We start from the raw sequence: 27,878 nt of genomic DNA, 5'->3' as shown, positions 1-27,878 counted from the left end.
TCATGACAGACAAGGTTGCTCTTTATTGGTTAAAGTCCCGGCTGGCCCGCAGACTCAACAGTGCACACCTGATAGGGGTTGAGCCAGGGAAGCTCGTCCCCACTGGGCAGACACCAAGGGAGATGACAGGTGCTGTGGCCAGGTCACCACCCAGGAGCAGATGAGCCTTTTGTTTGTTTGTTCCCTAAGGACCTACCAGGCCCTACCCACAGTACTTCCAACAAGCATCCCTCAGGCCCTCACTAACCCCCCAAGTCATCATAGCAGAGTAAAGACACAGAAAACAGCACTCAGCTAAAAGAAACCAATGAGCCGTGGGGGGTGGGGGATGTCTCAGCCCATCACAGACATCTGTACCTATCTCCCTAGAGTCAGACACCGCAGGGGTGGAAGGTGCATGCGACAGGGGGTGGGTAGTGGTTCGCAAAGCAGATGGTGAGGCCATGAACGTGCAGGTGGCCCAGGGTGATGCTAGGCCAGGTCCTGGCATCGAGGGCCAAGGCTCCCAAGGATCCTGACTGGGTAAGGCACAGAGTTTGGGTTTTCTCAGGGGCCCAGTCCCAGCCTGGCCCCGAAGAGCCTCTGCAGGCGGCACATCCAGCACCCGCCGATGTGCTGAGCCGATGAGGGCAGTCACTTGGCTTTGGGCCTGGACCTGAGGCCTGTGGGAAAGGAATGACAATGTTAGGAACCGCCTCTCGGAAATCTCTAGGTGCCCAATAAAGGGTCTCGCTGCCATCGATTTCCAAGGCTGTGACACGTATCTGGGTCCACTCCGGTGCCAGATTCTTCTCTGGGGCAGCAGAATTCAGCCAAGATGGAGCCAAGTTCACACCCACGGGCTGCTGTCTCGGAGGCTGCTGCAACCAGGTGTGATGCCTTGAGCCAGACTGTCCTCCGGTGGGCTCCCAACGGCCTACTTTTCTTTTCACAGACCCATACCCACCGTCTGCTCTCAACCAGCCTCACTGGTTCCTTTGAGCTGGACTTGGTCCTTCCTGCTTCCTCTCTACCTAGGTGCTGACCAGGGAGGGCCCTGGGCCGGCAGCCACACACTGAAACTGCCCCCAACCTGAGCCTGTAGGAACCCTGCTCCGGACACTCTCTGAGCTGCCTAAAAAGCTGCTTTTTCACTAGTGGTGGGTGGGGTTCTGGGCTCCCCCTGGGAGGCTTGAGTTTGAGAATTTACTCAGAAGACAAGAGAAAAGGAGCAGAGCAGTGGCTAGCTGTCAAAGCTTCATCTGTCCGTCTGTCCATCCATCCACCGTGTTATTAAGACACGGCGGGGAGTGGGGAGATGAACCAACCACGGCAGGGGTGTAGCATGTCCGGGTTAGCTAGAACAGGGGTGCTCGGCATGGAGAGGCTGCCGATCTGGGAACACAGAAGTTGGTTTCCATCAAAATGTATTGCCCAAGGGGGCAGTCCAGACTGCAGGGTCAACAGCACCAAAAAACAAAACAAAACAAACAAACAAACAAAAAACAAAAAACAAAACAAAAAAACAAAAAAACAAAAACAAAAACTGAGGGAAGACCACTGTGCCGGCTGGACCAAGAGTAACGGTAAACCCCTGCTCTGAGCCCCCTGGGGCTCCTGTCTACATAATACCAACAGGCTTTGTCCTTGTACCTCGATCCTGAGACTTCAGCCCAGTAGCCAGCAAGTTCAGAGTGCCAGGCAGGCAGACTCAGGGTCCCTGTGCCAGGTCAGAGGTGTTCGGGGTTTGTTCAGGCTCTCAAAGATGACAATGCGGACAGACATTTTTGTTTCAGTCAGGACTTCCTCCATCCATGATACCTGGCTGCAGAACAGGGCCCTGAGCTGGTCCAAGTGCATCTTTAATGTCTTTTGCCATGTACTGGCCGTGAGTGGGGCCCAGAAGCCCCACTGTGTAGGAGGAAGACCTGTGTGAAGGTTTGCATATGCTTGGCCCAGGGAGCGGCACGATTAGGAGGTATAACCTTGTTGGAGAAGGTCTGTCACTGTGAGCATGGGCTTCCTAGCTGCCTGGAAGTCGGTCTCCTCATAGTAGCCTCCAGATGAAGATGTAGAACTCTGAGCCCTACCTGCTCCATGCCTGCCTGGATGCCATGCTCCCACCTTGATGATAATGGACTGAACCTCTGAACCTGTAAGCTAGCCCCAACTAAATGTTTTTTACAAGATTTGCCTTGGTCATGGTGTCTGTTCCCAGCAGTAAAACCCTATCTAGGACAACCTGGCATCTACACGGATCCGACTCTGCCCCGGCAATGGAGAGGGGAGGCCCTGGTCCTTTGCCTCTGGCAGCATCTGCACTCAACACACCCATTTCTGTATAGTCTTTCTGGGCATGCGCTTGACCATAACCTGGACCACAGGTAGGCTGGAGTAGTGTTGGGAGGATTGGCCCGGTGTAGAGGGAAGGAGTCTCCCAGGGAGCTGGGATTAGTAAAGCTGCAATTACCTTGACCATGGGTAGGGCTGAGAGAGGGATAGGAACAACCTCAGTCTGTCCTGCAGGACTAAGAAACAGCCATCCCCAAAGATCCCCACACTGTGCCCACAAAGGCCTGGAGCCCTACTCCCTACCGGGAGCCTGGCTTGGCTCTATCTATCATGCCTTGGAGACCCATCTGGAGTCCAGCTCTGAGGTTGTGTCCTACTGGAAGAGAGAAGACCCTGGGCAGGCAAGGCTTGTAAGCTGGGCCTTCTCTAACAAGACAGCACAGCAAAGGCACCACCACCATGAGCCAAGGGAGGGGTTTGCTGATATATCCAGAGAGCTGGAGACAAGCTAGGTTAGTGTTCAGGAGGGCTAGGCAGCAGGCTGAGGCCCCAGTGCCCGCTGCAGTCATTAGTCAACAGGAGCCGGGCTGCATACATACCTCACTGGATCACACACAGCCTTTTTGCCTTATTATCATCAGAATCAGGGGCAAACTCTGCTTTCAAATAGAGGAAACACAGGCATCAGCTTATGATGGGGGCAGCCGTCATAAGCCGTCAACTTAGGGTGGTGGGATCTGTGGGGGCCGGGCTAGCCATGCCAGCGCTGTTGGTCAGGGTCAGAAACTGACCACCAGACCAAAGCTGACCCTTCAGTCATGGTGACAAAGGAAGCTGCAATCAGGAACTTAATGTCCGACCACTCTGCAGGAGCAAGAGCCAAGGGCTACCCCGCTCCATTCCCTGCAGAAGGGGGTGTGGAGGCAGGGTGTGAATTTGCAGGTAAGCGATGCAGGCAGTGGCCCCCAAAGCTGCCCTCTTGTGTGAAGTGCTGCGCCCCACTGAATCACCCTCTCTCCTGGATGCTGGTTGAGCCTGGAGTACCCGCAGGGGTAAGGGAGGGACCAGCAGGATAGCAGGGAGAGGTCCCAGGCCCTGTTGTGGAGCAATTGGCTTTAACCACATGCCCGGACCCAGCTGTCCCCCAGCCTTGCTCACCACTGCCCACCTCCCAGTTACCTTCTTGGCGCCTTGAGGGGCGTTTCTTCCTCCGCTTGCCTGTCCCTTTCGAGATCCGGCCCTGGACCCTGGGGAGGGTGCCAGACCCTGAGGAATCTGTCACTGCATCCTCAGAGAAGGACCTGTCCAGGGAGGTGTCGAGTGCAGATTCTAGGGCCGTGTCCTCTTCGTCCTCATCCTCTCCAGGGCGAGGGAGGTGGGTGCCCTGTCCTCGCTCAGTAGCATCCTCTGGCCGCACACTGGTGCTGTCAGCCTCGGCTCGGTGGACACCCCAGAGGGCTTCAGGATCTGTAGCATCCTGGTGTGAGCGCTCCACCCCAGGAGGCTTATTGCTAGAGAACTCAAGGGGTTTCAGAGCTTGATCATCTCCCAGAGTCACTGGCCAGGCGCCCTCAGAGGGCTGGGTGTTTAAGATGTCTTCAGGGGCCAGGAAGTCGCTGGCATCCACATACCAGGAGGAACGCCTCTCCAGGGATGGCGGACCACCGTCCTCTTTGGTGGGCTGGGGGCTGGGGGTTACAGCGTCCACAAGGTCCCAGCCCTGTGGCTCGCCGGCTGCTGTGGTATCAGAGCTTGGCTCTGAGGCAGGCTGGTTTGTGCCCTGGGTAGGATTGCTGGCAGTTGCTGTGGATAGAGGGATGTGTCCGTAAGGGCGAGGGCCAGGATTTTAGGCATTCTGGTCTCACCCCAGAAGTGTCCCTGACCCTGAACCTTCCTAAACTACTGTAAACTTCAGTCTCGTGAGCCCCCTCCCCAACATGGTTTCTTATGGGCCAAGGGAAGGCAGTATCTTCAGTGTGGCCACACAGAGAGGACAGGAGGATACCCAGTAGGTCACAAAAACCATCTATTTCCAGAGTCCCAGGAGTGAAGTCCTTCCTAAAGTTTGTCTGTCTTTAACATTGAGGTCCCAAGCTCAGGGCTGTCCGTCAGTGGACCACCAACCCCCACACCCCCTGGCCACCCATAGGTAACAATGTTTAGGAGAGGCAGAGCCCTCCCATAGGTCATTTTCAGAGCATCACTATCTCACTCCCTGCCCCTAAGCGTCTCTAGACCAGTAGGGGTCCCTGAGGGTCCGAGGGTCCCAGGCGGCTTCCTGGAGGCAGGCAGGGACAGAAATGGTGGGAGGGAGTGGGAGAAGGTCACGGGCTCAGGTCTCACCAGGCTCTGTGATTTTTGGAGGATCTGCTGGAGCCACTCTGCCACTTGCTTCGGTGTCTCCCCGGCCCCGGGCTGTTTTCCGCAGTTGGAAGCCCTTCCTGATGTCGGCCAGCAGGGCATCGATGACACACACCTCTTCTTGCTTCCCAGGCCCCTTCCTGACTGCAGAGCAGAGCCACAGGCCTTAGAGAGCAGCTCGGAGATCGGAGATCGGGAGGCCCTCCCAGGGACCCCGAGGAGAGCTGGAGAAGCGCGGCAAGGCTCTGAGGCTCCCATCTGCCCCCTAGACCCACCAGGTTTCCCGTCCTCATCCCTCGGCCTCCGTGCCTCCTCCTCCGCCAGCTGCTGTTTTCTCTTTTCCGCTTTTGCCATCTGTTCCTTCCGGTCCTTGTTCTCCTGCTCAGACAGACAGGAGCCTTGTCACCCACCTCAGTGGGTCACCAAGGACAAGTAGGGTGGACCTAGACACAGCTGGGAACCAAGGGGCACATTCTACCTGGCTGGGCTGGGAACCCCACTCTGGTCTCAGGCATCACCTGACTCCTCCCTGGGCCCACCACACACCTTCAGGGCACGGGTAAAGAGGTCTCGGAAGGTCTTCATGGTGCTGAACGTGTCCTCTAGGGACAGCTTCTGGGGGTCTTCGCACAGGTAGTCAGCCAGCTCCAGCTTCTTCTGCTCAATGGCGTCAAACACCTTGTCCAGCGCCCGGGAGGCCTCAATGCTGGCCTTAAGACATAAATCTCGGTCAGCACCAAGCAAGTAGGAGAATGCTGGTGAGGCCTTAGGCACAGGACCTTTGCGCAGAGGTCTCTATGGAGGATGGGATCTGTGGCATGCTGGGTGTACCAGGGAGCCTCAGCTTAGGGCCAGGGAGCCCGTGGAGGAGCCAGAGAAGCTGCTTTCCTGATTCAGGCTGTTGTCCGCTTGGCCTGTGTTCCCCAGCAGAGCTGTTCGCCCACCTACTCAGTCTACACAACCCCGGGCATCCCAGGGTCTGTGCTCCTCCACGGAATGTACTGGGAGTGTTCTCTTCTGCCTGCCACGGGACTTCCACTGCCCAGCTTACCTGCAGGCGCTCAGCATACTGCTTCTGCACCTCAGGGATTGAGGAGGACACCTTCCGCTCTGCTTCCAGAAGCTTCTTCAGGTTGGCACTGGCCTCTGAGTGGATGATCTCCAAGTGGATTCTGAAAGGCACAGAGAAGGCAACACCGGTGGGATCATCAGGTGCCCGCTGACAAGCGGTCACAACGGACCCTTCACTGCGCAGTCCCTGAGACTACACAGGCCTCTCCACGCACCCCGCTACGGGCCCTGGGTCCCTCACGCTTTTCACATTGCAGGTTCCAGGAGCCGGACGCTCAACTTAACCAGTCCTGTTAAGATACTGGTCCCTCGTTGTAGAACAGTGCCTGTGTCTTAACAAAGCTGTTGGTCCATTTCCATTCTTGACTGATTAGCCTTAAGGCTTGGCAGCTGCTGAACCGAAAGTTCCTGAGACCGAGGCAGTGGAACACGAGAGCACAGACTTTGCAGCTGGTAGTGTTAACCTGATTGCTGCGTGCTGAGACCCAAGACAACGTCACTCCCAAGCCTCGGCCTCCCCGTCTGCATCATGAGTCGGAATGACCTAGCTTATGCTGTTAGGAGGTTCACTTAGCAGAGAGGCTGTGCCCGACTGTCACCCCACCCCTTCTGGGCTTGACGTTCTGATCTAAGTCACACCGCTATAACTGACACGCTCCTGTCCCACAGCGAAAGTCAGCGTCTTTGGAGTGGTCCTGAGGCACAGGGCTATGCTCTGGCTGTTAACCAGGCTCTGCTGTCGGGCAGGCTGGAATCAGAGGCCGAGGCCTGAGCTGCTAAGGCTCTGGGCTGGCAGGAACACCCACCCTGCAGCTTGAGAGGGCGACTCCAGGTCCCGGGACAGCTGCAGGAGGTCCGGGTGGCTCTTCTCCACTTCCTGTAACAGTGTGGACAGCAAGATCCCCGTTGGTCCTGAGCCTGTGCAGGGTATCAGCCTGCACCATCATGAGTAGGACCCCCACCAGCCCTCTGACCCTCCTGGGGCCTCTAAATCATGCCTCAAGCCTGTCCCGACATGTACGGGGGTGGTGGCAGGGAAGGCCTGCTGGAGATGAGCAGTGTTGTGGCTCAGTCTCAAGAATAAGAAGGACAGAGTCGGGATAGCCACAGGGACAGGCTCCCCAGAGGTCACCTCCAGCACATGGTGCAGCAGCGTCACACGGCTCTGCTGGGACTTGGTCTCTGTGAGCTTCAGCAAAGTGCTAATCTTGAAGCCATCTGCATCTCCCGTGTGGCTGCCCTGTGGGGGACAGGGAGTGAGCCCCCTGGCTCTCGGGGTGTGGTGGGAAGTGGACCACAGGACGGCTCTGACTTACATAGTTGAGGAAATTGCCAATTTTGAGGATCAGCTGACAGAAGACCGGCAGCCGCTGGCTGGTGAGCAGGCCTGTGACAGATGAGCGGGTTTGAAGGAAGGCCTGAAGCCTCTGGGTACCCCGGGGTACCCAAGGCCCATCACAGCACCAGAAAGGAAACAAGGCAGGGGCTACATGGGATTACAAACTCCTTCACTGTCGACAGGCAGAGGGACGCCGGGAACAAACACTTTCTGCCGTGTCCATGTTTGCTGGACCCTCGGCTCCAGCAGGTGCATGGCTATTATCATGTACTTTGGGTGAGGACTCTGGAACGTTACAGGGGCCTCTTCCAACTGGTGGTCCCCCAAAAGTCTCAGGACCCTGCCCCACGGGGTGGCAGGGAGGACCCTCCCAGCTCAGCGGTTGACATGGGAGTAGGGATGTACCATGCTGTGTGTGTGAGAGAAGTGAGCCCACCTGTGTCCTTGGTCAGTGGTCAAGCAGGTTCCTGTCATTCTTTGTTCACAGAAGGCAGATGTACACTTGTACATGAGTGTGTATGTAGTACACCCCTGTGTGTGTGTCTGTATGTGGCTATATACGCATGCATGCTTTGTCTGTGGGTATGGAGTACGTGTCCTCACCCAAGTGTGCAACGAGTGAGTGTACAGGACTCTGTGTGTGTGTGTGTGTGTGTGTGTGTGTGTGTGGTGTGTGTGGTGTGTGTATGTGTGTGTGTGTGTGGGGTGTGTGTGTGTGGTGTGTGTAGTGTGTGTATGTGTGTGTGTGGGGTGTGTGTGTGTGTGTGTGTGTGTGTGTGTTAGCAGCAGAGGGTTTTCGTGAGAAAGTCAGCACCTCATTAGTTCTTGGCAGCCATTGTGACCTATGTGACATAGTTCCAGCAGGGGCTGACACATACGGCAGACCTGTCCCCCCACAACCCCATAGGCTTCTGGGCCCCACTCACTCTCGCAGGCGGTGAGCACCAGCTGGGCCTTGGGCCGCACCATGTCCAGTACGATGGCTGTGCCCTCGCACAGCATCATGCACTCCACCCGCAGCTGGTAGCTGGTGCGGCACAGTAGGGGGTTAGGGCCTGGAGGTTCCACCATGCTTATCACTGGGAGCATGCTCTGCCCTTGGCGGGTGGGTGGAGGGAGGGACCCCATGGCCTGGACTGAGACCATGTACACGCCTAAGTCTGTCCCTATGACAGAAGTAAGGCCCAGGCAACTTGGTAGCAGCTCAGGAGACCTGGAGCTTCTCAGGTAGACGCTAGCCTCAGGATGTAAGAGATCTCACCTCTGCTCTTGGAGAAGGGACAAGGAACACGAACAACACTCAGACGTCAGGCTGGATTACTCATTCCGGAGCGCTAAGGACTCTGTTCTAGGGACAGCTGCCTTCCTGACCCATTCTTCCTCACCCAAGCTAGGCTCCTGCCCTACTCTCTCCACCTTTCCTTTCTCACAGGTTAAGCAGGATCCCAGGGCTGCTGTGCTCACCAGGGAATGTCCAGGAGGAGAATGTAGAACTGGTCAGCGCTGGCCAATTTGGCTCGATCCTCGGTGAACGCCCGTAGGTTCTCAATCTGCAGGAGGGCCACACATAGGAGACAGTTGTCTGCCAGACCAGTATCTGCCTACCTTCAGCTCCTCATGGCGCTCCACAGTGGCTGCCAGCCTTCTGTGGGCCTCCACTGGGGTGAGGTGGGTCAGGTCTTTGCTATCCCTGCTTCCTTGGGTCGATCAGGGCCCAGCTCACCTCGTGCTTCTCTGGAAGAAGCTTTAGGAGCTGTTTGAGAACCTCCACATCAAACTTGCTTGTGTCTCCAGCCTGGATCATGCCGGTGACTTCTTCATTGGAACTGGAGAGGGTGAAGACAGGTGTCAAGGAGCATGAATTTCCCTCTTCCCTGTCTCCATCTATGCTCAGAGATGGGGGTGGCTGATAGGCCCCCGAGGAGCTACTGGAGGGAGCTCTTAGGTAAGGGTTTGGAAATTGGGAGGCAGGGCTGTCTTCCCCTGATTTGGACACGGCTTTTCTATGGCCTGGGAGCCTGTCCGTGCCTTCCAAAGCATCACTTGTACCCTGGCTGTAGGAATCTTAGATAAGATAGTCTGTGGTAGCTCCCCACAGCCTCCTGCCCTGGGGATGGACCATGCGTGGACCTGGACAGCCTGCAGAGGGCACTGCTGGGCAGGGCTGGGATACCAGGGCAGAGCTGGCCGCTCAGCTAGGGCTGAGGCTGGCAGCAACGCACCGTCCCTCACTCACCATTTAAATTGCTTCAGGAAGATGTTGAGGTTCAGGCTCTTCTTGGAGTCCAGAAAAGTAACCTAGAAACCCCATTTTAGCTGGTATCTGGAGGGCGGGCAGAGGATGTCACACACACACAGACACACACAGGCACACAGAGAGACACACAGAAACACATACAGACACACACACACAAACACACACACAGATACATACACACACACAGACACACAGAAACACATACAGACACACACACAAACACACACACACAGAGACACATACACACACAGACACAAACATACACACACAGACACAGACACACACAGACACAGACACACACAGACACACACACAAATATACACACACACACAGACACACACTCACACACAGGCACAGACACATACACACACAGACACATACACACAGACACATGTACACACACAAACACATACACACACAGATACAGACACAGATACACACACACAGGCACAGACACATACACACAGACATATATACACACACAGACACACATACACAACACACACACAGATACACACACACAGATATACAGACACACAGACACACACACACAGACACACACACACATACACACATACACAACACACACAGACACACAGACAGACAGACAGACACACACACAGATACACACAGATATACACAGACACACAGACACACACACACACAGAGACACATACACATACACACACAGACTATACACACACAGACACATATACACACAGATACACAGACACACACAGACACACACACACAGATACACAGACACAGACACACACACACACAGATACACATACACACAGACACACAGACACACACACACACACACACACACACACACACACACATGCACCCAGGGAGGAGAGGCCCTGTCATTAGCCTTACTTCTTTGGGTTCCTTCCTGGCGGGGGCAGCAGAGGGTTCCTTGGGCTTAGCCATGGGGAAGGAGAACAGCTGCTCAATGCTGGAGAAGTCAGGTTCCACTTCGGCTGTGCAGGGGCTGCTCAGTGTTGCCCACATGGAGTTGCGCTCTGAGGGTCAGGCAAGGTACTCTGCTAAAACACATGCTTAATGTGGGGTCCAAGGGCAGCTGTGTGCAGGAAGGCCTCTGAGGACCGAACGGGAGGCTGCCTGGAGCCCAGCCTGGGTTGAATGACTCACCTACTCCCCCAAGCTATTGTCAGGTTATTTAGACACATGTGGGCACATGTGTCCATGCTGGCATGTGGACACACACGCCCAGGCTGGTGGGTGACCAGGTCTCTCCCTAGCTTGCCTTCTCTTGGCTTCAGCACCTGACACCTAGGCCACTGTGCAGAGAACCTTAGACAGGGCAGGTCTATCAAAGCAGACACCTATGACCCACAGGGCTCTGTACCGGATGAGACTATATCCTCTGAGGTGGCCTTCAGTCCCATGCAAGATATACAGGAACCGAGCCCCGATGGCAGACACGTGAACGGTGGACATTCCTAAGAGGGATGAGCAGTATGCACCTGCCCTCTTCAGAGGCTGGAACAGGGAGGAGCTCACCTCGTGCCACATTGGATGGCAGCTTCTGCCAGTTTAGCTTCTTCATTCGCAGGGTGGGTGGATTCACTCTGCGGTGACTGGGGACCCAGGCTGAGCCCAGGCTGTGGTCGACCTGGGCCACAATGATCTCCTCCACACCACCCACCACGGAGGGGACAGAGAATCCAGGCAGGGGAGGGGGTGGAGGGACCTGGCCTGCTGTGGGTAGTGGGGGAGGGGGAGGAACTGGGCACATGCCAGGGAGTGGGGGTGGGGGCGGGGGTGGGGGCAGGGGGTGGGAGTGAGGCAGAGATGGAGGTGGTGCTGGGGGAGACACAGCCCTTGAACCTGGTAGGGGAGGTGGGGGTGGGGGTGGAGGGGGAGATACGGCCCCTAAGCCTGGCAAAGGGGGTGGCAAGGGTGGGGGTGGAGGGGGAGGGGGAGACATGGTCCCTGAGCCTGGCAAAGGGGGCGGCAAGGGTGGGGGTGGAGGAGGTGCTGGGGGAGATGTGGCCCCTGAGCCTGGCAGGGGCGGTGGGGGTGGAGGGAGCACAGGGGTGGAGCTGGAGAGTGGTGGGGTAGGCAGGGGTGAGGCTGCTAGCTGTGGAGCTGCGTCCATGCTGGAGCTCTGGATGCTGCCCACATGTTGGCATGGAGAAGCCACTACTGGCTGCCGGCCTTCCACTTTAGCTGTGGGAGTAGCAGTGTTTTGGGAGGAACTGCCCTGATTCTGGCCTAAGTTGGTCTGCACGCTCTTATGGGCCTTGTCCAGGGGGCTTGGTCGGGGCCGCCCTTTGATGGACAGAAGTCGCTCAACCACCTCCTCCAGGGTGCAGGCCTCGGCTGTAGGAAGGAAGTGTGCAGAGTCGAGGGAGAGGGCCAGAGACGAGACCAAGCCAAGGGTGGCCACCTCTCACATGGCCTCCCCTCATAGCCAAAGACCTCAGGGTCTTCGCACCAGGCTGTGCCCTGAGGCACGCCTTGGTCCTCCCATCTTCTCACCGTCACTGGCCAGAAGCACGGCCCGGTTCACCAGGTTCTCCAGGGCCTCCCAGAGCAGTTGGCCTGAACGGGCGGCAGGTTCCAGGTGCATGAGACCCTGCAGCACTGACAGCAGCTGGGCCGACGCTGGGGAACAGCTCACCTGAATTGATGAGAAGGGACAGATGGCTATCCTACCATGTGCCACGGGCATCCTGTCCTATAGCCCCTTCACCTCACTAAACCCCTGGCGGTGAGTAACTCAGTTACTGGTGGCACTGAGACACGCTATGAGGCATTAAGTGGTTCCCGTGGTCTCTATCCATTACTGTCACCCCCAGACGAGAGCTGCTGTACTCCATGACTGAGACCGAGACTGACGGCCGTTGTGAGTCAGTCTACTAAACCCTCCTCAGCAGGCCTCGGAGCTCTCTGAAGTCCCCCCAAAATGACAACCTAGCCGTGATACAGGAAGGCACAGACAACTTGGACGGCTTTGATCTTTGGAAGCTTGCCCTGGGACCTGCATCAAAACCGCTTTCCCAGGACAATCCAGCCTCAGCCTTCTGGTACCAGCTCTGTGCCGCTGCACAGCCACCATGGAGCTGACCCAAGCAGAGGCCCAGGCCCTAGTCAGCCAAGCCCCACCTTGTGGAACAGTGAGGTGAAGACTTCCTGGTGGCTGTTCATGTTGATCCCGTCACTGACTCGCTGAAGCTCTTCCTCATCCTCCGCTTTGGCCTCTTCGAAGGCCTCCAGCTGGATCAGCAGATCCGCATCCTCCAAGTCTCTAAGGGATGAGGGGAAACCGCCTGAGCGGCCGTCCCACCGCCGGTATCCCTCCCCGCAGATCCAGCCTGCACGTGGCACACGTGAGCACGCTGGGTCTAGCAGGCCCAGGTTGGTTGACTCTGTAGCCAGCCTGTGGCTCTGCAAGCCAGAATGGCAGTTTGAGGGGTAGTTCACGGGTCTGAGCCTCCCACCCTGCCAGGCTGCCCAGAGGGCACCTGGGCATCTCCAGGGACGGGGTAGGGTAAGACTATCATGATGGGTACAGGATGGGGTTGGGCCCTCATGTGGAGAGTTAAAAAAATAATAGTCAAGATCAATACTTGAGACAGATCACCATGAGACATGAGAGGGGATGGGCTTTAGCCTGAGTCAGATGTCAGGAGTGTAAACTGGGACCAGAGGTTGACGTCACCTCAGCCTGTCCAGTAACTGACCCCCTCACTGCCCACCTGGAGACAGGTCCCAGAGCTTTGCAACTGGGCTCCATCTAGGACAGTGGAGTCAGTAAGGCTGCTGATGCTGACTTGCTGGAAGTAAAGAGGTCCCCAGTGGTGTCTGACTTGACTATAGTCAGGACTGGGTTCTCGCCTGGATGGACTGACTCCCTTTGGAGATGCCAGGGTCCACGGACAAACGCCAGGCTTCAGAGCAAGGCGAGCAACCATCAGACGTGTGTACTACACTACAGCCACGACATGCTGTGTGTCCGAATCCAGAGTTAACACGGAGCCCTCTACTAACCTGGCCATACGGCCTCAATAGGCAATGCCCAGGAAGGGGTCTAGCCTGAGTCCCAGGCTCACTCCTGGAAGCAACCTCTGAGCCCATCTGGAGATACTGCCTGGGCCGGGTGGCTGGAACCCCAAGGAAGGACTGGGGAGGGAGCAGCTGGCAGAACCAGACATAGCAGGGACTCACCGGAGCCGGGTCAGAATATCCAGCAGCTGTAGCCCTGGGATGGATGGATGGGTGGGGTTAGAAAGTCCGGAGACTACCTCTGATCTCTCTCTCTAGTTCCTCTTCATGTAGGACTTCACTCCCCTTTACCTCCCTTCTTCCTCCTTTCAGACCATCACAGAGTCTTAACGTTCCAAAGGGGACAAGGTCTAGTCACAGGGTAGTGCTTGTTCAGAGGCCATTGCCTGAAGGAGCAGAGCTTGAATTGGGAGCAGGTACCCTATCTGCCCTGACTACCCAGAGATCCGCAAAACAGAACGCTCGATGCTGACGCCCTATCTACCGCAGGAGTTGGTAATGGTAGGAGGCACCCAGATCCTGGAACAGTGCCTTTCTCTGAAGCCCAAGGAGACTGGGGGTAAGGGAAGGACTTGCTGCAGTCCCCCCATCCCCAGGGGTATGTATGGCCCAGGGAGGGCTTCTAGAAGCCTGACCAGCAGGCGAGGGCACTTACCGATGAACTCACTCCGCAGCTGGGCACGAGTGCGGAGGTCCTCGGGGCCCAGAATGAGAGCGTTGATCACACTGAGCAGGGTAACCACGTAGGGCACGTTGTCGCTGTCCGAGAGCTCATTCATGATGACGCTGAAGCGGTACTGCTGGCTGCACACCATCTGTGGGGTGGGTGGGGTCAGGGTGTGCTCCAGCAGCAGATTCTGTGCCGTTGGCCTGGGTCCCCACGGCTTACCTTGTAATGGTCCAGGGCATCTAGCGTCAGTGCATGGCCCTCCGGTGAGTAGATGCACAGAGCAGCCAGCAGTTCAAACACCTGCTTCTTGACCATGACGTTGGAGGTGTCCAGGGCTGTGGAGGACCAGAAACATCTCAGGAGGCCCATTGTCCTGTCTCCCCCATCTGTCTTTAACACACTAGTGATCTGCATTCAGGGCTAGAGCCTAGGAGGACAACTAAACTTCAAGGCCTAGACTTTTCCACACTGGTCTTTCCCAGTATCCTGACTTCACCTCTTGGGCCAAGACAGGCCCTTTTCAGGAAAGGAATTGAAGGCAGGGGCAGGTGCCTGTAGTCTATAGAGCCTGGTCCAGCCCAGCCCAGCCCAGCCCAGCCCAGTCTAGTCCAGCCAAGTCCAGTCCAGTCCAGCCCCTGCAGGTGGCTCTGGGCTCATTTTTTCCAAACTTGACAGCCTACAATGCTTCCTCTTCCCTGTGAGCTCTCCCCTTCCCCATCTTGAGCTAAGGAAGTTTTGGAGGTTCTTCTCATCTGGTCTTGCTGAGAACACCCAGAAGAGTTTTGACAGATGGGGTAAAATCAGGTCAAGCCTAGGGAGACAAACTACAACTGCCGTGGGTCCCGGGATAGACATATTGGCAGTCTCTGGTTTCTTTTCTTATGCGGATACCATCCCACTGGTCACTGCTCCCTAGAAGGTCTTGGAGCCCTAGTAGGACCAAGTTGCTTCCACTGAGGGACACATGAAGACCACTATCCACCTTGGTTTTCTTGCCACAGTCAAGGGGTCACAACAAGTCAGAAGCTGTTCTCGAGATTGGCAGAGGCAGAAGCAGGAGGTGTGGCCAGAGATTTGGGAAGCCGAGGACGGTATGGCTCAGGCCTGGAGGACTGGCTATTCTGTTACAGGGCACGGAACCAGGCAGAGTGTATGTGGGGACCTGTTCTTTATACCAAGGCCCAGAGGCCGGAGGGGCGAGCCAGCACAGGGCTGGTGGTCACAGCACTGAGGAGACAACTACAGCCAGCCGGTGGAGGAATTAGGGTGGCCTGGAGGACTGAGTGGGGGTGAATTGTCTCCACCTTCTTCACCTGGGGGGGCTGCTTTCTCTGATAAGTCCTCAGGTCCCCCTGCCCTCCCTCACACAATGGTCTACCACTCGCTCACCCTGGGAGAGCTGTCGCACATAACCCTGGTTGCTGAGGATGTACTCGATGCCCTGCTGTGAATTCATGACTGCACGCACACAGCTGATGCAGGTGAGCTGCAGCAGGGCGTCCGCAATGCGGGCCACCCCACGCCCTGACAGTCGTGCCAGCGCCTCCAGCAGCAGGTCCAGGCCGCTCTGCTCCAGGAACTGCACCATCCAGCTGCCATCACTGCTCTCCAGGCGCTTGCGCAGGCCCGAGTAGTTGACCACGGAGGGCATCTGCAGCAGCCGGATGCACAACTCGGGCTCAGCACTCTCCAGGTTGGCCTCCGTGGGGTCTGAGTCCTGAGGCCCCAGCTTCTCTTTCAGTGCTGCCCACTTGCGCTGGGCGCCTTCCTTTACAGACATCTTGTTAAACTGCAGGAACAGAAGAGGGACAGGGCCATCAGCCTGATCAAGGAAGGTCAGCTTGGGCATAAGGGACACGCAGAGGCACTGTTTGCTGCCTTGGTTTCTCTTTTAGGTTTCTTGTTTGCAGATGAGTGACAAAAGGGTGGAACAGTTACTTTGTTTCTGACCCCATAAAGGCACCTCTCACCCTACCTGCACTGGAATAGCAGACAAGAAGGCCCTACCACATGCACAAAGACTCAAGGCTTTGCAAGAGGTAGCTAGGTTAGAGACCTGTGCCTGGGCATGACTTGTGCTGTCCTTGCAAGGCAGTTCAACTAGAAGAGGCCTGGGGTCAGCGAGGCAGACAGCAGGCAGAAATGCTAGCTGGAATGCTGTGACATCTTGGCGGTGACACAGCAAAACCAGCCTCTCTGGGCTCCCTTATCTGGCTCCAGGCGCTTCCCACTGACCACAGCCCCTCCTGGGAGGAGGGGCGAGTCAGAGGAGCAGGTTGAGGACTAGGTGCGATGGGATGCCCAGTGCTTAATGGAGTGGGCTTAATGGAGCTTCCCAGGTCTCAGTTTGTCTGCACCCAGAGGACAGAGTCCCTTGCACACAGAACTTCACCTGGTTCATTAGCAACTCCAACTTAGGAAATGACTCCCCGCCCCTCAGTGGAGGGAGGGGGTGAGCCTGGCCTAAAACATTCTGCAAATAATGCTTTTCCCCAAAGCGTAACTGTAGACAGATAAACTGTACTCTTGCTGTCTCCTCCATCCGCTCAGCCTTCCTGCCTGGGCCTAGATGCTGCCCCATCAAACCCCTGGGGACGGCTTCAAAGGTCAGGGGCATCCCAGGCTCTCCTGCAACCATGTATGGCTGGGATCTTATATTTAGCATCTGAGGAAGGCAGCACGGAGCCGTGGGAGGGAAACGAGGAGGGAAAGAGTTCGTTGGGACAAGATCCCACAGTCGGAGCCATTCCATGGGCTCAGTCCTCACTTTCCACGGGACACAAGACAGGTATTTTAAAAAGCTGGGTAGGTGAAGGACTGCAGGCAGTACCGGGAGGCTGGTCCTGTGCCCCCATTCATATTGACGGGACCCCAGTAAATGTTCCCGGAGCCCACTGAATGCTGGGGTGTCAGTGCACTTTGTTCCGGGTTCTACTCTGCTCTCTGAGGGAAGGGGAGGCCTCGGGCTGAAGAGGTACCCAGTCTGTAACTTGAGTGAGTGAGAGCTCAGGCACTCTGCCGGTGGTTCTGGGTCCTAGGAGTCTGCTGTCCTCACCTAAGACCGTGCTGCCCTGGGTGGGTGTCCCAGAGCATATCCTCCCAGGAGTACTGACAGAACTCCTTCCTGGCTCCCCATTCCCCACCCTTTCAAATGCTGGTGGCCAGTAGGTCTGTCTTAGAAGCCATCTGGTGTGTAGCAGGGATTAGCCTGGAACACCCCTGGCAGATTTCAGTCCAGCCACTAGGCATCTTTTTAAGCCTCAGTTTTCTCCTCTGCCTCTCTGCCTCAGCTACTGGGAGCACCTGAGACTGGGCTGGGGTTGTCTCCTGCCTGTAGGTAAGAGGGATGTCCAGGTAGATCAGCCTGAGTTCTGCACTGTGCCTCACTGGGTGGGGACCCAGGGTCCTACCCTTGATCTCTGCCTTCACCGAGTCCTAGGCCAAACCCCTTCGGCCACCCAGCCTTCTACTCACCCAGATACGCAAGACTTTACGGCTGCCTCTGCCCACCCATTCGGGGCCTTGCCTCCAACTTCTCATCCCTGCTGCCAGCCTGGACCTGGTCCCTCCTGGGGAGTGTTAGACCCCTGAAGTACGTCTTGGTGTTGTAGACGTGGCAGCTTTACCACGGAACAGAGCTGGCTGACCGGGCTCTGCACACTTCCCAGCCTCTGTGCTGCCCAAAGAGGTGCCCAGAACTGCCTCCCCACCCCCGTCCCTGCCTCCATTGGCCAGAGGCCCTGTCCCTTTGGCACAGACTGAGTGGCCAGAGTATGAACTCACCCAGACCTGGCTCTGGCATCCAGAGTTCTCTCTGGTCAGGAGCTCCAGTCTTTCATGCTGAACCCACCCAATCTTCCTGGGGTAACTGAATCGCCAGAGTCTGACACAAGGTAGGGTACCTGCTCGCCTAACAACTGACACTGGCACTGGCCGGTCCTTCTACCCTGTGTGCACCCTGTCCCAGGACTGTGGACTCACTCCCTGATGGGATGCCCCCCACATCTGTGCAGTGGACCCCAGTTTCATGCCCGCTGTCCCGGGTTACTTGTGTTGGGGATGGGAGGCTATGCCCCTAGAGCCCTACTGATGGCTGTGCTCACCGGTGGGAGCCAATCTACCTGGAAACCAAGACGCCAGAGTGAGGAACACTTTCCTTCCTCTGTGACATGTACTGGGTTGCCTGCCTCTGTAGGATGACACTGAGTGTGGACAGGTGACACTGAGTGTGGACAGGTGACACCGAGTGTGGACAGGTGATGGAGGTTGGTACTGAGACAGCACCCAGACATTCCACAGTCCCACTCAAGCCAGGAAGAAAGACCAACATCTGGGATCTGATCAATGACTGAAAGACTGTGTTCCCTGTGGTCATGCTTCCAACCCGGAACAAACTGGAGAAAGGCAAATCTCCTAGTTGACAGTCCCATTTCCAGTTGGCCTCCAGGAGGCCTTCCTTTTCTCTCCCCTACAGAAACTGTGAAGGTTTCCCTCTCCTGCCTGCTTTCAAACCTCTGACAGAGCTGAGGTTGACCCCTTTATTACAGAAGTCTTTGGGGACCTATACCCAGGAAGGCACTGGTGCCAAAGAAGGCTGGGGCAGAACCTCACTCCTGTGTTTTCTGTCTATCTCAGGGAAATTCATTCCCTCTCTCTCTCTCTCTCTCTCTCTCTCTCTCTCTCCCTCCCTCCCTCCCTCCCTCCCTCCCTCATCTGCAATGTGGGTTGGTTGCAGTAGGATCCAAACAGAAGCAGAGCCAGCGGTCAGGGGAACAGTTAGAATACTTGCCAATGGTTTTTGTTGTTGTCGTTTTGTTTTGTTTTGGGGGCGGAGCCTCATGGTCTCTAGGCTGGCCTCAAACTCACTATGTAGCTGAGACTGACCCTCAAACTCCTAACCTCTCATGTGCCTCTGAAGTGCTGGGATTTCAGGTGCGTCTGCCACGGCCGACACACAGCTGTTTTAATGACATCTGTGTTGACTGCCCCTCCCACTTCCAGCTCTGGGGCCAAGTGTCCAACTCTGAGCCAAAACTGGAAGACTGAGAGGGGCTGGATATCCTTGCCCAAGGTGTAGGGGATGACCCAGTAGAGGAAGTCAGCATCCCGGGGTAGAAGGGCTGGTGTCCAAGCTCTGGCAGATCTGGGGATCAGGACATGAAGACCGTATCATCTGCCTACACAATTTCCTCCTCACTAACAGGACTGCAGAGGGCAAGGCCGTTGCAGATACTGTCCCTAGATCCAGGGGCTCAGGCAGATTGTCCCTTACCCATACATGTTTGTTTGTTTTTCCTGTCCTTCTTTAAAAAAAAAAAAAGACAGGGTATCATATCAGTATGCAGCCCTGGCTGACCTGTGACTGGGCATATACAGTCCAGGCTGGCACTGAACTCACGAAGTGCTGGGACTAAAGGTGTAGATAGACTACCGTGCCTAGCTCACACATTTTTCTTTTTATTGTTTGTTGTTTTGGAACACGTGGCTCTCCAGCATCACTCTTTCCACAGACACCAGCCAGGCCTTCCCCTTAGATTACTCCTGAAGGCAGGGTCTCTCCCTCAGGGTCTATGGCCGCCAGCCCAGATCTGAGTACTGACAGGATTCCCAGGAGAGGATTGGGGCTGCAGGCCTCAGAGCCACAGCTTTCGAGGGTGGCTCTCAGTAATAGCTGGCTGCCTCCTTCACAAGCTCTGGGCCAGCCTGGCATGGCGCCTCCACCCCACATGCCTGGGCAGCTCCGCTGACTCAGGGAACTCCAGAGGCTTCCGCCCCTGAGTGGGGGCGGAGGGCCAATTCCACACACCTCATATCACATGCAAACAGGGAAACCAAGGCAGAGATGGTAGCTAGGGAGCCCTGCATGGGTCGCCTGGCACACATTAAGGAACCCCAGTACTGCAGACCCCACATCTCACTCTCCTTCTCTCTGTATCCAGGAAAACACAGACCATAGTTCCAGGAGCCAGAAGGCCCTGCAGCCAGCAACCCTGGGCTCTCAGACACATCGGAGGGTTCAGGTATCCCTTGAGGAGTTGCAGCCCAGGCCTTGCCCCTCAGCCCTGGGGAGGCAGGGGCTGCCATCTGCACCCAACCCCCACCAGCACTAGGGAGCTGATGAAGCATTGCACAGGTAAGTGGCTAGGGTAGGCACAAGCCAGGTAGGGGATCCCTGGAGGGGCTGCTGCCTGGGGTGGAGGGGCTGTTCTGAGGGGGAGTACTCTGCCAGCACCAGAATAAGGCCTGGGGTGTTACTGGGCCTAGAGCCAGTGGGGATTGGGGGAAACACAAAAGAGTGAGCTTGTCTTCCACGGGTGGGAGGGAGGAATGGCAGAAGCGGGATTCCGGAACTGGGTGGCAGGGGCTGCCACACTGTATTTTTAGATCTTCCAGGAGCCCAAATTTTCCACTGCTTGACAACCCTCGGTTTTGCAGAAGTGCACACATTCCTGGTAGCTTCCTGAGGCTCAAGGACAGCCCCTGTCCCTCTCTGACCCCATTACCTTTCCTCCCAAGCACTCTCAGCTCCCAGCAGGCCATCTTCCTACTAGACTGTGAGCCCCTGGGGTGGGCATGGGGGTCTCAGCTGGCCTGAGGCTCAACCAGGTAAGACAGTCTGTCTGCACAGTTGGCCTCAAGGAAGCAAAAGAATTAACAGCACGCACCGTCCCCATATCCACAGGCACGGTGCGCACACAGCTAGCTGGTGAAGGGACTCTCCGAGCGGCACTCTGGCCTACTTCCTCTTGTCACTGTGGCTCAGAATGAGAGTGTAGAACCCTGGATTTCCACTTCCCAAGGGGTTTCCTAGAGTGTGCAAGGAGAGTGAGGTTTCCGCTGGGCCCCCTTAGTGTGTGGCACAGGATACAGGCCCTGGGAGGGAATGTACACGAAGGAACTCTCAGCGTTGCTGGAAAGTACAGACCGGGCTGTAGAGCTTGACCACAGTTAACAAACACCTGGACTGTCACTAGGACACCTGTGCCGGAATGGCAGTAGGGTCAACAGGAAATGCCTGCTAGAGTTAAGGGGACACTCCTCTGCCCCTGCTCTCTATGAGGAAGGTCTGCACGAAGCAGTTGGTGCTGGGCATTGGGGTGTCTGGGATTCTGTGGGCAGACTGGGGTGGTCTCAGAATGCCCTCCTCCCCTCAGGCAAAGTGGAGACAGGAAGGGTGGAGGCGCCCACGGCAGGAAGCTGCTTTCGGTTCCACCCGCTCTGGGATGGTGTGGGGACTCAAGCTGTCCTAGAACCTGCAATGTCACTAGAGGGGCCCCTTTCTCAGCCTGACATCTCCCCCCACCCCACCCCCCAGCTGCATAAAGTACACAGACAAAAGGTGTATCCTGACAGCCTGGCCCCCTCTGACATTGTTGAAGTTCTGAAGGTTGCAGTGAGGCACAGGGGGATGGCGACTACAGTGGCCATCTGTGAGGGCACTTTCTGAGCACAGAGGCTGGGGAGCTCCCCCTGTGGCCGAGCCCCTTCAGAGGAAGGGAGAGGTACAAGGTAAGCGGTTCTGGGGTTCTGGGTTTGCCAGGCTCCACGGGGAGGAAGGCAGGGTTAAGGCCATGGCCTAGTGTGCTACGGATCCCAGCTCCTAACCTCAACTTCCTTGCATCTGCAGGGCTGCACTCTGGGGTTTGTGGTCATGGGGTGGGGTTTGGGGGAACCCCAGGCTCACCACCCTAGAATTCATCTGCTTGGGTTCTCTCTCTCTCTCTCTCTCTCTCTCTCTCTCTCTCTCTCTCCAAAATCAGTCATTCTTGGACAATCCCTGCTCCAACAGGCTCTGCGAGCCCTCTGATCCCCGATCCCCGAGATGGTTTTGGCGGGGCCTCTCCAAGTCTGGGAAGAGCAGTTGTCCCTCAGGATACAGGTGGCAAGCGTTGTGTGCCAGCCTGCCCTCAGAGTCCAGCCCCATCCAGGATGAGAAAGCTGTCCTGTCCACCCACACGCCAGATCACGTCCCCACCCTCTGCCAGTGTCCAGCTGCAAGTTCCCAGGAGTGAAGAGAACAGTGACACAGAGTGGGGGAGGGACGTCATCATCATGTCCTCTAGCACAGCCAGGGGCAGCAGCCAGAGCTCACAGAGAAGACAAGGCTGCTTCTTCCACATGAGAGGGCGTCACCTCTGACCTGCTGGTTCCTTAGACAACCCAGCGGACGTCCTGTTTCTGTCTTCACACGGTGGATAGCAAGCATGTCACTGCCAGCATCATGGCTGTCAGGGAAGAATGTCACTTTAATTGCAGCCACGGCGGCTGTGCCCTGATACTCCGTCTCTTCTTAGCTTGGAGCTCAAGTCTCCCTGGCCCAGATCAGCAGTCCTCAGTCACCTGGCCCCAGGGAGCCTGTCAGGCCCAACCGGGCAAGCAAGATCCTTAGCCCGGGTACAGATTCTGTTTGAAGCCCTAGCTGGGAAACGAGGCCTCTGCAGGAGCAAGCCCACACTGGACTTGGGCATTCTGGGTGAGAACGTTCACCAAGTAGCCCTTGCACTCGGCATGGATTGGCTAACCCAGCACAGTCCGCACGACAACCATCAGGTCTGTAAGCGCCATGACTTCACTGCTTCCCTTTGCCCGTCTCAGAGGTCACCTCCCATCTCCTATCCCCCTTAGAGATAGCCCACCTCCCTGCAACCTGCTGCAGAACTCTGTAACAAGCCAAGGGTCCGGCCCCTACCCCTGCCTATACCAACACAGCCTGGGCCCTCAGCGTGGATGTCCCTGAGAGAGATCTCTTGTTGAAAGGCCACTCGTGCCTATGTATGAAGTGGGACGGAGAGAGGCACGGGGCAGGTAGCACCCTTTTCCCAGCATAGACCAGGTGGGAGCAGGTGTCTACCTCCCGACTGTGGGTCCAGGCAACAGTAGAGCTGTACCTGGAGCAGAAGTGAGGACACAGGGAAACCACAGTGCAGAGGTCAGGAGCCCTGAACCAGGCAGGCAGGGAGACTGAGCCACGGAGAGGCCAGTTTGCCTTAGAAAGCTTGGAAGGGTCCAGGTGGCTTTCAGGCCACACCTACCACTAGCAAGGAACAACTTCCTGCTCAGTGCTGGAGAGGGCCATGCTGGGATGGGGAGATGGTGCCCGTTGGAGGTGGTGGGACCTGAGACTGTGAGGTGTGCTACGCAGGGACGTGTGACCCTCCGATCCCCTAGGCCTTGGGTTGGCTTTAGTGTTTGGCTTTGATGTTGGTGCCACTCCTTCATGGGAGTTTCTCTGGCCTCTCATCCACTAAGAGCCTCATGCCCAGACTCCAGTCACCTGAACTGTCGGTTCATGCTGCCGGTGAGGCAGAGCCCATGGAAACGCAGTACCCATGTGGATCTGGGATGCTCTGAGCAAGTCCAGCTCTGCGGACTCAGGAAGGCTATGACAGTCCAGGCAGGGGCCACTGCCCAGGCACTGTGACTTTGTCAAGGCCTCTGCCGGGGACCAGGCTGCCCTCCTCAAGCCTATTCGCCGTCCAAGGAGTCCACGCCAAAAGAGTTAGCCAAGGCTGCAGGAGACTTGCAGAGGCTACCTAGCCTCCTCTCTGGACTCTTTCACCCCTCTTCTGTCCTGTCCGCTCCCTACAGTAGGGAAAGCCACAGTGTGAGTGGGACAGCAAAGCAGCCTTGGCCGTCCTGTCCTCAAACAGCGGTGAAGGGGCCTGGCCTTCAGTGCATACCCTGTCTTGCTTGTCCTTTAGTCAGCTTGACACAAGCTAGAGTCATGAGGAAGGGGCTCCTCAGCCTCCATCAGGTTGCCTCTGGGAAAGTCTATAGTGTGCTCTCCATGGATGTGGGTAGGCTTAGCCCACAGAGGGTGGTGCTTCCTTCCCCTGGGCAGGCGGTCCCGAGTACCGTAAGAGAGCAGGCCATGAGGAGCAAGCCAATAAGCACTCCTCCTCCTGCTTCTGTTTCAGTTCCTGCCTTAAGTTCCTGCCCTATCTTCTCTCCGTGGCAGAGTGTGGCCTAGGAGCTGGGAGATGAAGTAAACCCTTTCCTCCTCAGGTTGTCTTTTGTCCTGTTGGTTTGGGTCATGGTATTTTATCTCAGCAATAGAAACCCCGACCATGATATCAGCCACACCCGAACACATCTACAATGCCTGATGAACCCGGGCAATAGGTGTCCAAGTCCAGCAGGTCCTACTATGGTCACTGTAGGGGAGGGAGACTGAAGGGTGAGCTCGCCTTTCACACACCCCATTTAGAGACTCAGCAGAGACTACCAGAGCAGGATGAGACCTCTGACTCTCTGAGCTGCAGTGTCCAGTCCTCAGACCTTGTCCTGTGGTGAGCACTTCCTCACTTAGGTCGGGCTATCAGGGTGAAGGCCACACGTTAGGGCCTCATCCTCACACCTCCATAGCATGGGGAACGGGGTGAGAGGGCTTTGTCTGGCGTATCGCTGGGTACAACCTCCTGGGGGTGATGTGGGGACAGGAACTGATGCCTACAGCCCAGGCAATGTACGTGCCTCTTGTCAGAATAGACAGTAGCTCACATACTCTCCAGACAGAGCGAAAGCCAGAGGGCCAGATGGGTCCCGTCAGCCCTTGGCTTGTCTATTCTCAGCACACAGACCTGCTCGCAGACTGTGGGAGGTGAGGAGAGTAGGGTTTGGGGCACTGCTTGAGGGATAGCAGAGGTAGCCCCAGCAGAGGACTGACACTAGTTGGCTCCTGTTCTGTTCTTTGCATAATCACACTTTAGGACAGGGGTGCAGGGAACACAGGCCCAGCAGGCATGTTCCCCTACCCAGTTCCTGTACAGCTGGAGTTGACATGTGCTGGGTGCCGGGCAGGGTAGCTATGAACAGATCCATGTGCTGGGTGCTGGGCAGGGGTAGCTGTGAACAGTTCCTACTTTGGTTCAAGGCCCAGGTTGTCTGAACTTTCCCATAAGACCTTCCTCACTTAGTCAGGCTACCAAGGTGGAGGCCATATATTAGGGACCTCGTCTCACACCTCCAGTGATAGAGGGTCCATTTTCCCTGTCTACATCAGATGCTCCTTGGCTTCCCTTATGGTCCCAGGGGTAGCCCTGGAGAGACTCACTCTGAAACTCAGTCTAGAAAGAGAGAGAGGCATACCCTCTCTAACCACAAGGCCCACTGTCTGAGGAACTGCGCACCTATTAGACATCTGCTGTGTGTAAGACCGAAGTAAAGTCAGGTAGTATAATGTCAGGCCCTGTCCTTCAGACCGTGGGGACCAACAAAAGGCATCCTCAGAGCCCAAAGATTCAGCCCACTCTGGAGAACGCCACCATCCCTGCCCAGAACGGCCCAGCAGCAGCCTGCCTGCACCCACAGGTGGCACCTTCACCCACCATCTAGCAATTCTCCTGCCTCCCCCAGCAGCTTTCGTGAGCCTGAAAACTTTCCCCCTGGAACGAGTGCACTCTGATGGGAGGTGAACAAGTCTATTTCAGGTCCCAGCACGGGGAGATGTGTGCAATTAGCTCCGACAGCCCGTCAGCACCCCCACAAAGTGAGGGGCCTCACCTGAAGGTTAACCCCTGACTGCTCAGGCACAGAGCCCTTGCTAGCAGCCTGCTTGGGTAGGTAGGTGGAGGGGCAGCCCTGGCTGGCCATGAACTGGAGCTTAGAGAGCACAGGGGAAAGGCAGGAAGGCAGAGCCCAGCAGGGCCAACTCCTACTGCTCCAGGGGGACCCTGCTAGGTCAACTTGAACAGTTGCTCCTGAGCCAATGGGTTGGGGACAGGGAGAAGCCTCAGTTTCCAGCCTTGGGATGCACACCCATTTTTGCTACAGTGTCTGCTTCCCAAATGCCCCCTGCCCTGGGTGACACCCTGAAGGGATCCAGTCTGAGCTACTCTCCTCACCATTCAAGCTTAGGTGAAGAAACTTAGGCCCAGAAAAGGCAAATGCCACAGGAGGACCGGTGAGGAGGGACTTCCCGATTCTAGTTTCAACCTGGTCATGCAAGCTTTAGCGTGGGTGCATTGCCCTGGAGCCCAAGGCAGGATCAGGGTAATTTTTTGCCACCGGGTCCTGGTGTGTCCAACCTGTCACCGTGTGCCATGGGGCCCTGGGTGGTTAGAAGCCTGGACACACAGGCCCATAGACCCCTCTTCACCCCACGGTCCTTTAGGGAGTCTGCCAAGGATAGTTGGGGTTCCTACTAAGATTCCCAGCGTCTTAGCCCGGGATGGGGGTTGACAGAGGAGGCCACAAGAAACAGAGCTATGTCACTCCCTCAGATCTGCCAGTGGTGTGCAAGGGCTTGCCTTAGCCCATCTTCAGAAGGCATCTTTAGAAGCTAGACTTCAGGGCGGGGCCGCAAGCTCGCGCTATCCTACCCGGGAGGCGGACCTCCAGTTGAAGTTTATTTTCTCAACTGTGGCTGATTCATGGTCAGGATGTGGTAGCCGCAAGGTGGGGGAACTCCTCCAGTCCGACCCCGGGCAAACACCCTGTGAGCAGCGATCAGCATCTCAGTGTCAGCCCGCAGCCGAGGGACAAGAGCGCGGGACCAGGTTCTTGGCCACCTTGGTGCACACGCGGCAGTCCGCTCCTCAACCACAATCATGTCCCTCACTGCCCCCAGACTCGGTTTCCCTCCAGGTTCCAGGCTAGCTCGAAGCCGCGGACTTACCGGGTGTGGGCACAGCCGAGAGGGTGTGCAGAGGGTGCTCTGTCCCGGCGCCGGAGCGTCTGGGGCTGCGGGCGGCGGCCTCGCGGCAGCTTTCCGCACGGTCTAACCGCGCTCGCGGGCCGGGCGGGGCTGGAGGGAGGAAGGGGAGGTGCGGCCCCACCCGGCGGCGGCCACGTGGGGGGCGGTGCTGCCCGGGGCGGGGCGGGGTGGGGTCTCCAACGAGGCCCTGCCCACCCGGGTCTGGCTTCTCTGCAAAGGCGGAGAGATGGGAAGGAATGGGACATTCCAGGGCTCGTCTGGAGACCTACTGGGAATGGCCCTTTTGCCTCTGACCTCAATGTCAGGCCCTACCGAGGCTCCCTAACACGTTCCTTGTCTGTCCCCCGCGATGGCCATCTGGTGGACTCACGAGTTGATCAGGTTCCCTGCCATCTCTGGTCCCGCTTTGCCTCCCACACGGGAGCCCTGTTCTAGGTTGCTTAGTCCTCCGATGTCCGATGTCCGTACTTCCCCAGATATAGCTCTTTCCAGTTTCTAGCTCTGTCCTGAGGACCTGCAGAAGTGCTCTCCCTACCTGAGCCAGGTGCCTATGGAGTTTTAGTTTCCCCAGCAGAGTTTCAGTTTCTCTAGCTTGAGAACCTCTAGAAGGTTTATGAACATGAATAAAGGTTCTCCACTTACTGGTGCCTCGAGTGAAGGGCTCTAGATCTCCTGTAGCTATTTCTATCCTGGACTCGATATCATGCCTGGGGGTGTTAATGTGCTCTCCCGCCGCATGAGACTAAGCCCACCCTTGTTTGCCTGTAAACGACCATCTCAGTATTCTGCGCCCCGGGCTTGGCCCCATCATCTCAAGCCCAGGGGCAAAAGCAACCTTTGATAGCTAGCCAGTGTTGGGATGCCCCCTGAGTGCTCGGTGTGCACTGTCAGGGCAGGTGCTGACTGGCTCTTGGACACTGCCCAGCCTGGGATGTAAGTCTTGGCAGTTCCTGCAGGACTCGGCTGTTCTTAGAATGCACAGTCCTTGCAGCCACCTGAGGAGCCACTCAGCGCTACTCAACCTTAGCACCCAGACCTTCTGTCTGAGCTGAGCTGCAATTCTGGTTACCCAACATCACCTAGGTCTGGCACCTTCTGGGAAGAGGTCGGAGGTTAATTCATCTCTATCTTGGGCTGCCTTTGGTCAGAGGGTGTGTTTATTTACCCAAAAGGAGGAATGTGGCTCTGGCCTGGCTGGCCTCAGCCTGACTACTAT

At 56.7% G+C, this 27,878-nt stretch overlaps 1 protein-coding gene across 16 annotated transcripts; it reads right to left on the bottom strand.

The window, feature by feature from the left end:
• Inf2 (inverted formin 2) lies at positions 1 to 26,781 on the bottom strand. Of its 16 annotated transcripts, none has more exons than XR_005506355.2 (25): positions 17,482 to 17,638; positions 15,397 to 15,796; positions 14,227 to 14,342; positions 13,993 to 14,152; positions 13,500 to 13,533; positions 12,438 to 12,579; positions 11,811 to 11,952; positions 10,830 to 11,651; positions 10,182 to 10,327; positions 9,279 to 9,340; positions 8,766 to 8,868; positions 8,507 to 8,592; positions 7,969 to 8,069; positions 7,020 to 7,090; positions 6,836 to 6,943; positions 6,510 to 6,580; positions 5,684 to 5,804; positions 5,179 to 5,343; positions 4,908 to 5,010; positions 4,615 to 4,776; positions 3,451 to 4,074; positions 3,282 to 3,366; positions 2,871 to 2,927; positions 1,633 to 1,907; positions 4 to 662 (listed from the first exon to the last, which is right to left on the bottom strand). XR_005506355.2 is itself a non-coding variant. In XM_063262154.1 (24 exons), the coding sequence occupies exons 2-23, from the start codon at positions 15,785 to 15,787 to the stop codon at positions 2,915 to 2,917; spliced, it is 3,828 nt and encodes a 1,275-aa protein (XP_063118224.1). In that variant the 5' UTR covers positions 15,788 to 15,796; positions 26,624 to 26,781; the 3' UTR covers positions 4 to 1,907; positions 2,871 to 2,914. The 16 variants fall into 16 exon arrangements, 11 of the variants coding, with proteins under 11 accessions (NP_001414193.1, NP_001414194.1, XP_063118224.1 ...); XR_005506354.2 differs by having other exon boundaries at positions 1,633 to 1,804; XR_005506356.2 differs by lacking the exon at positions 3,282 to 3,366 and having other exon boundaries at positions 1,633 to 1,804; positions 2,871 to 2,930.
• Between the last annotated feature and the right edge of the window lie 1,097 nt (positions 26,782 to 27,878).

This window comes from Rattus norvegicus, chromosome 6, assembly GCF_036323735.1.
Source record: "Rattus norvegicus strain BN/NHsdMcwi chromosome 6, GRCr8, whole genome shotgun sequence".
Lineage (NCBI taxonomy): Eukaryota > Metazoa > Chordata > Mammalia > Rodentia > Muridae > Rattus > Rattus norvegicus.
The sequence above is the reverse complement of the archived record's forward strand: the minus strand, read 5'-3'. Positions and strand labels throughout refer to the sequence as shown.

Coding starts and splice junctions, on each gene's coding strand:
- Inf2 (XM_063262150.1), bottom strand. CDS start 17,547: ATGAGAAGTTGGAGGCAAGGCCCCGAATGGGTGGGCAGAGGCAGCCGT. Junction 8,070..8,506: donor CTCCTCCTGGACATTCCCTG/GTGAGCACAGCA, acceptor GTGCCGCACCAG/CTACCAGCTGCGGGTGGAGT. Junction 7,091..7,968: donor GGTGCTCACCGCCTGCGAGA/GTGAGTGGGGCC, acceptor CATCTGTCACAG/GCCTGCTCACCAGCCAGCGG.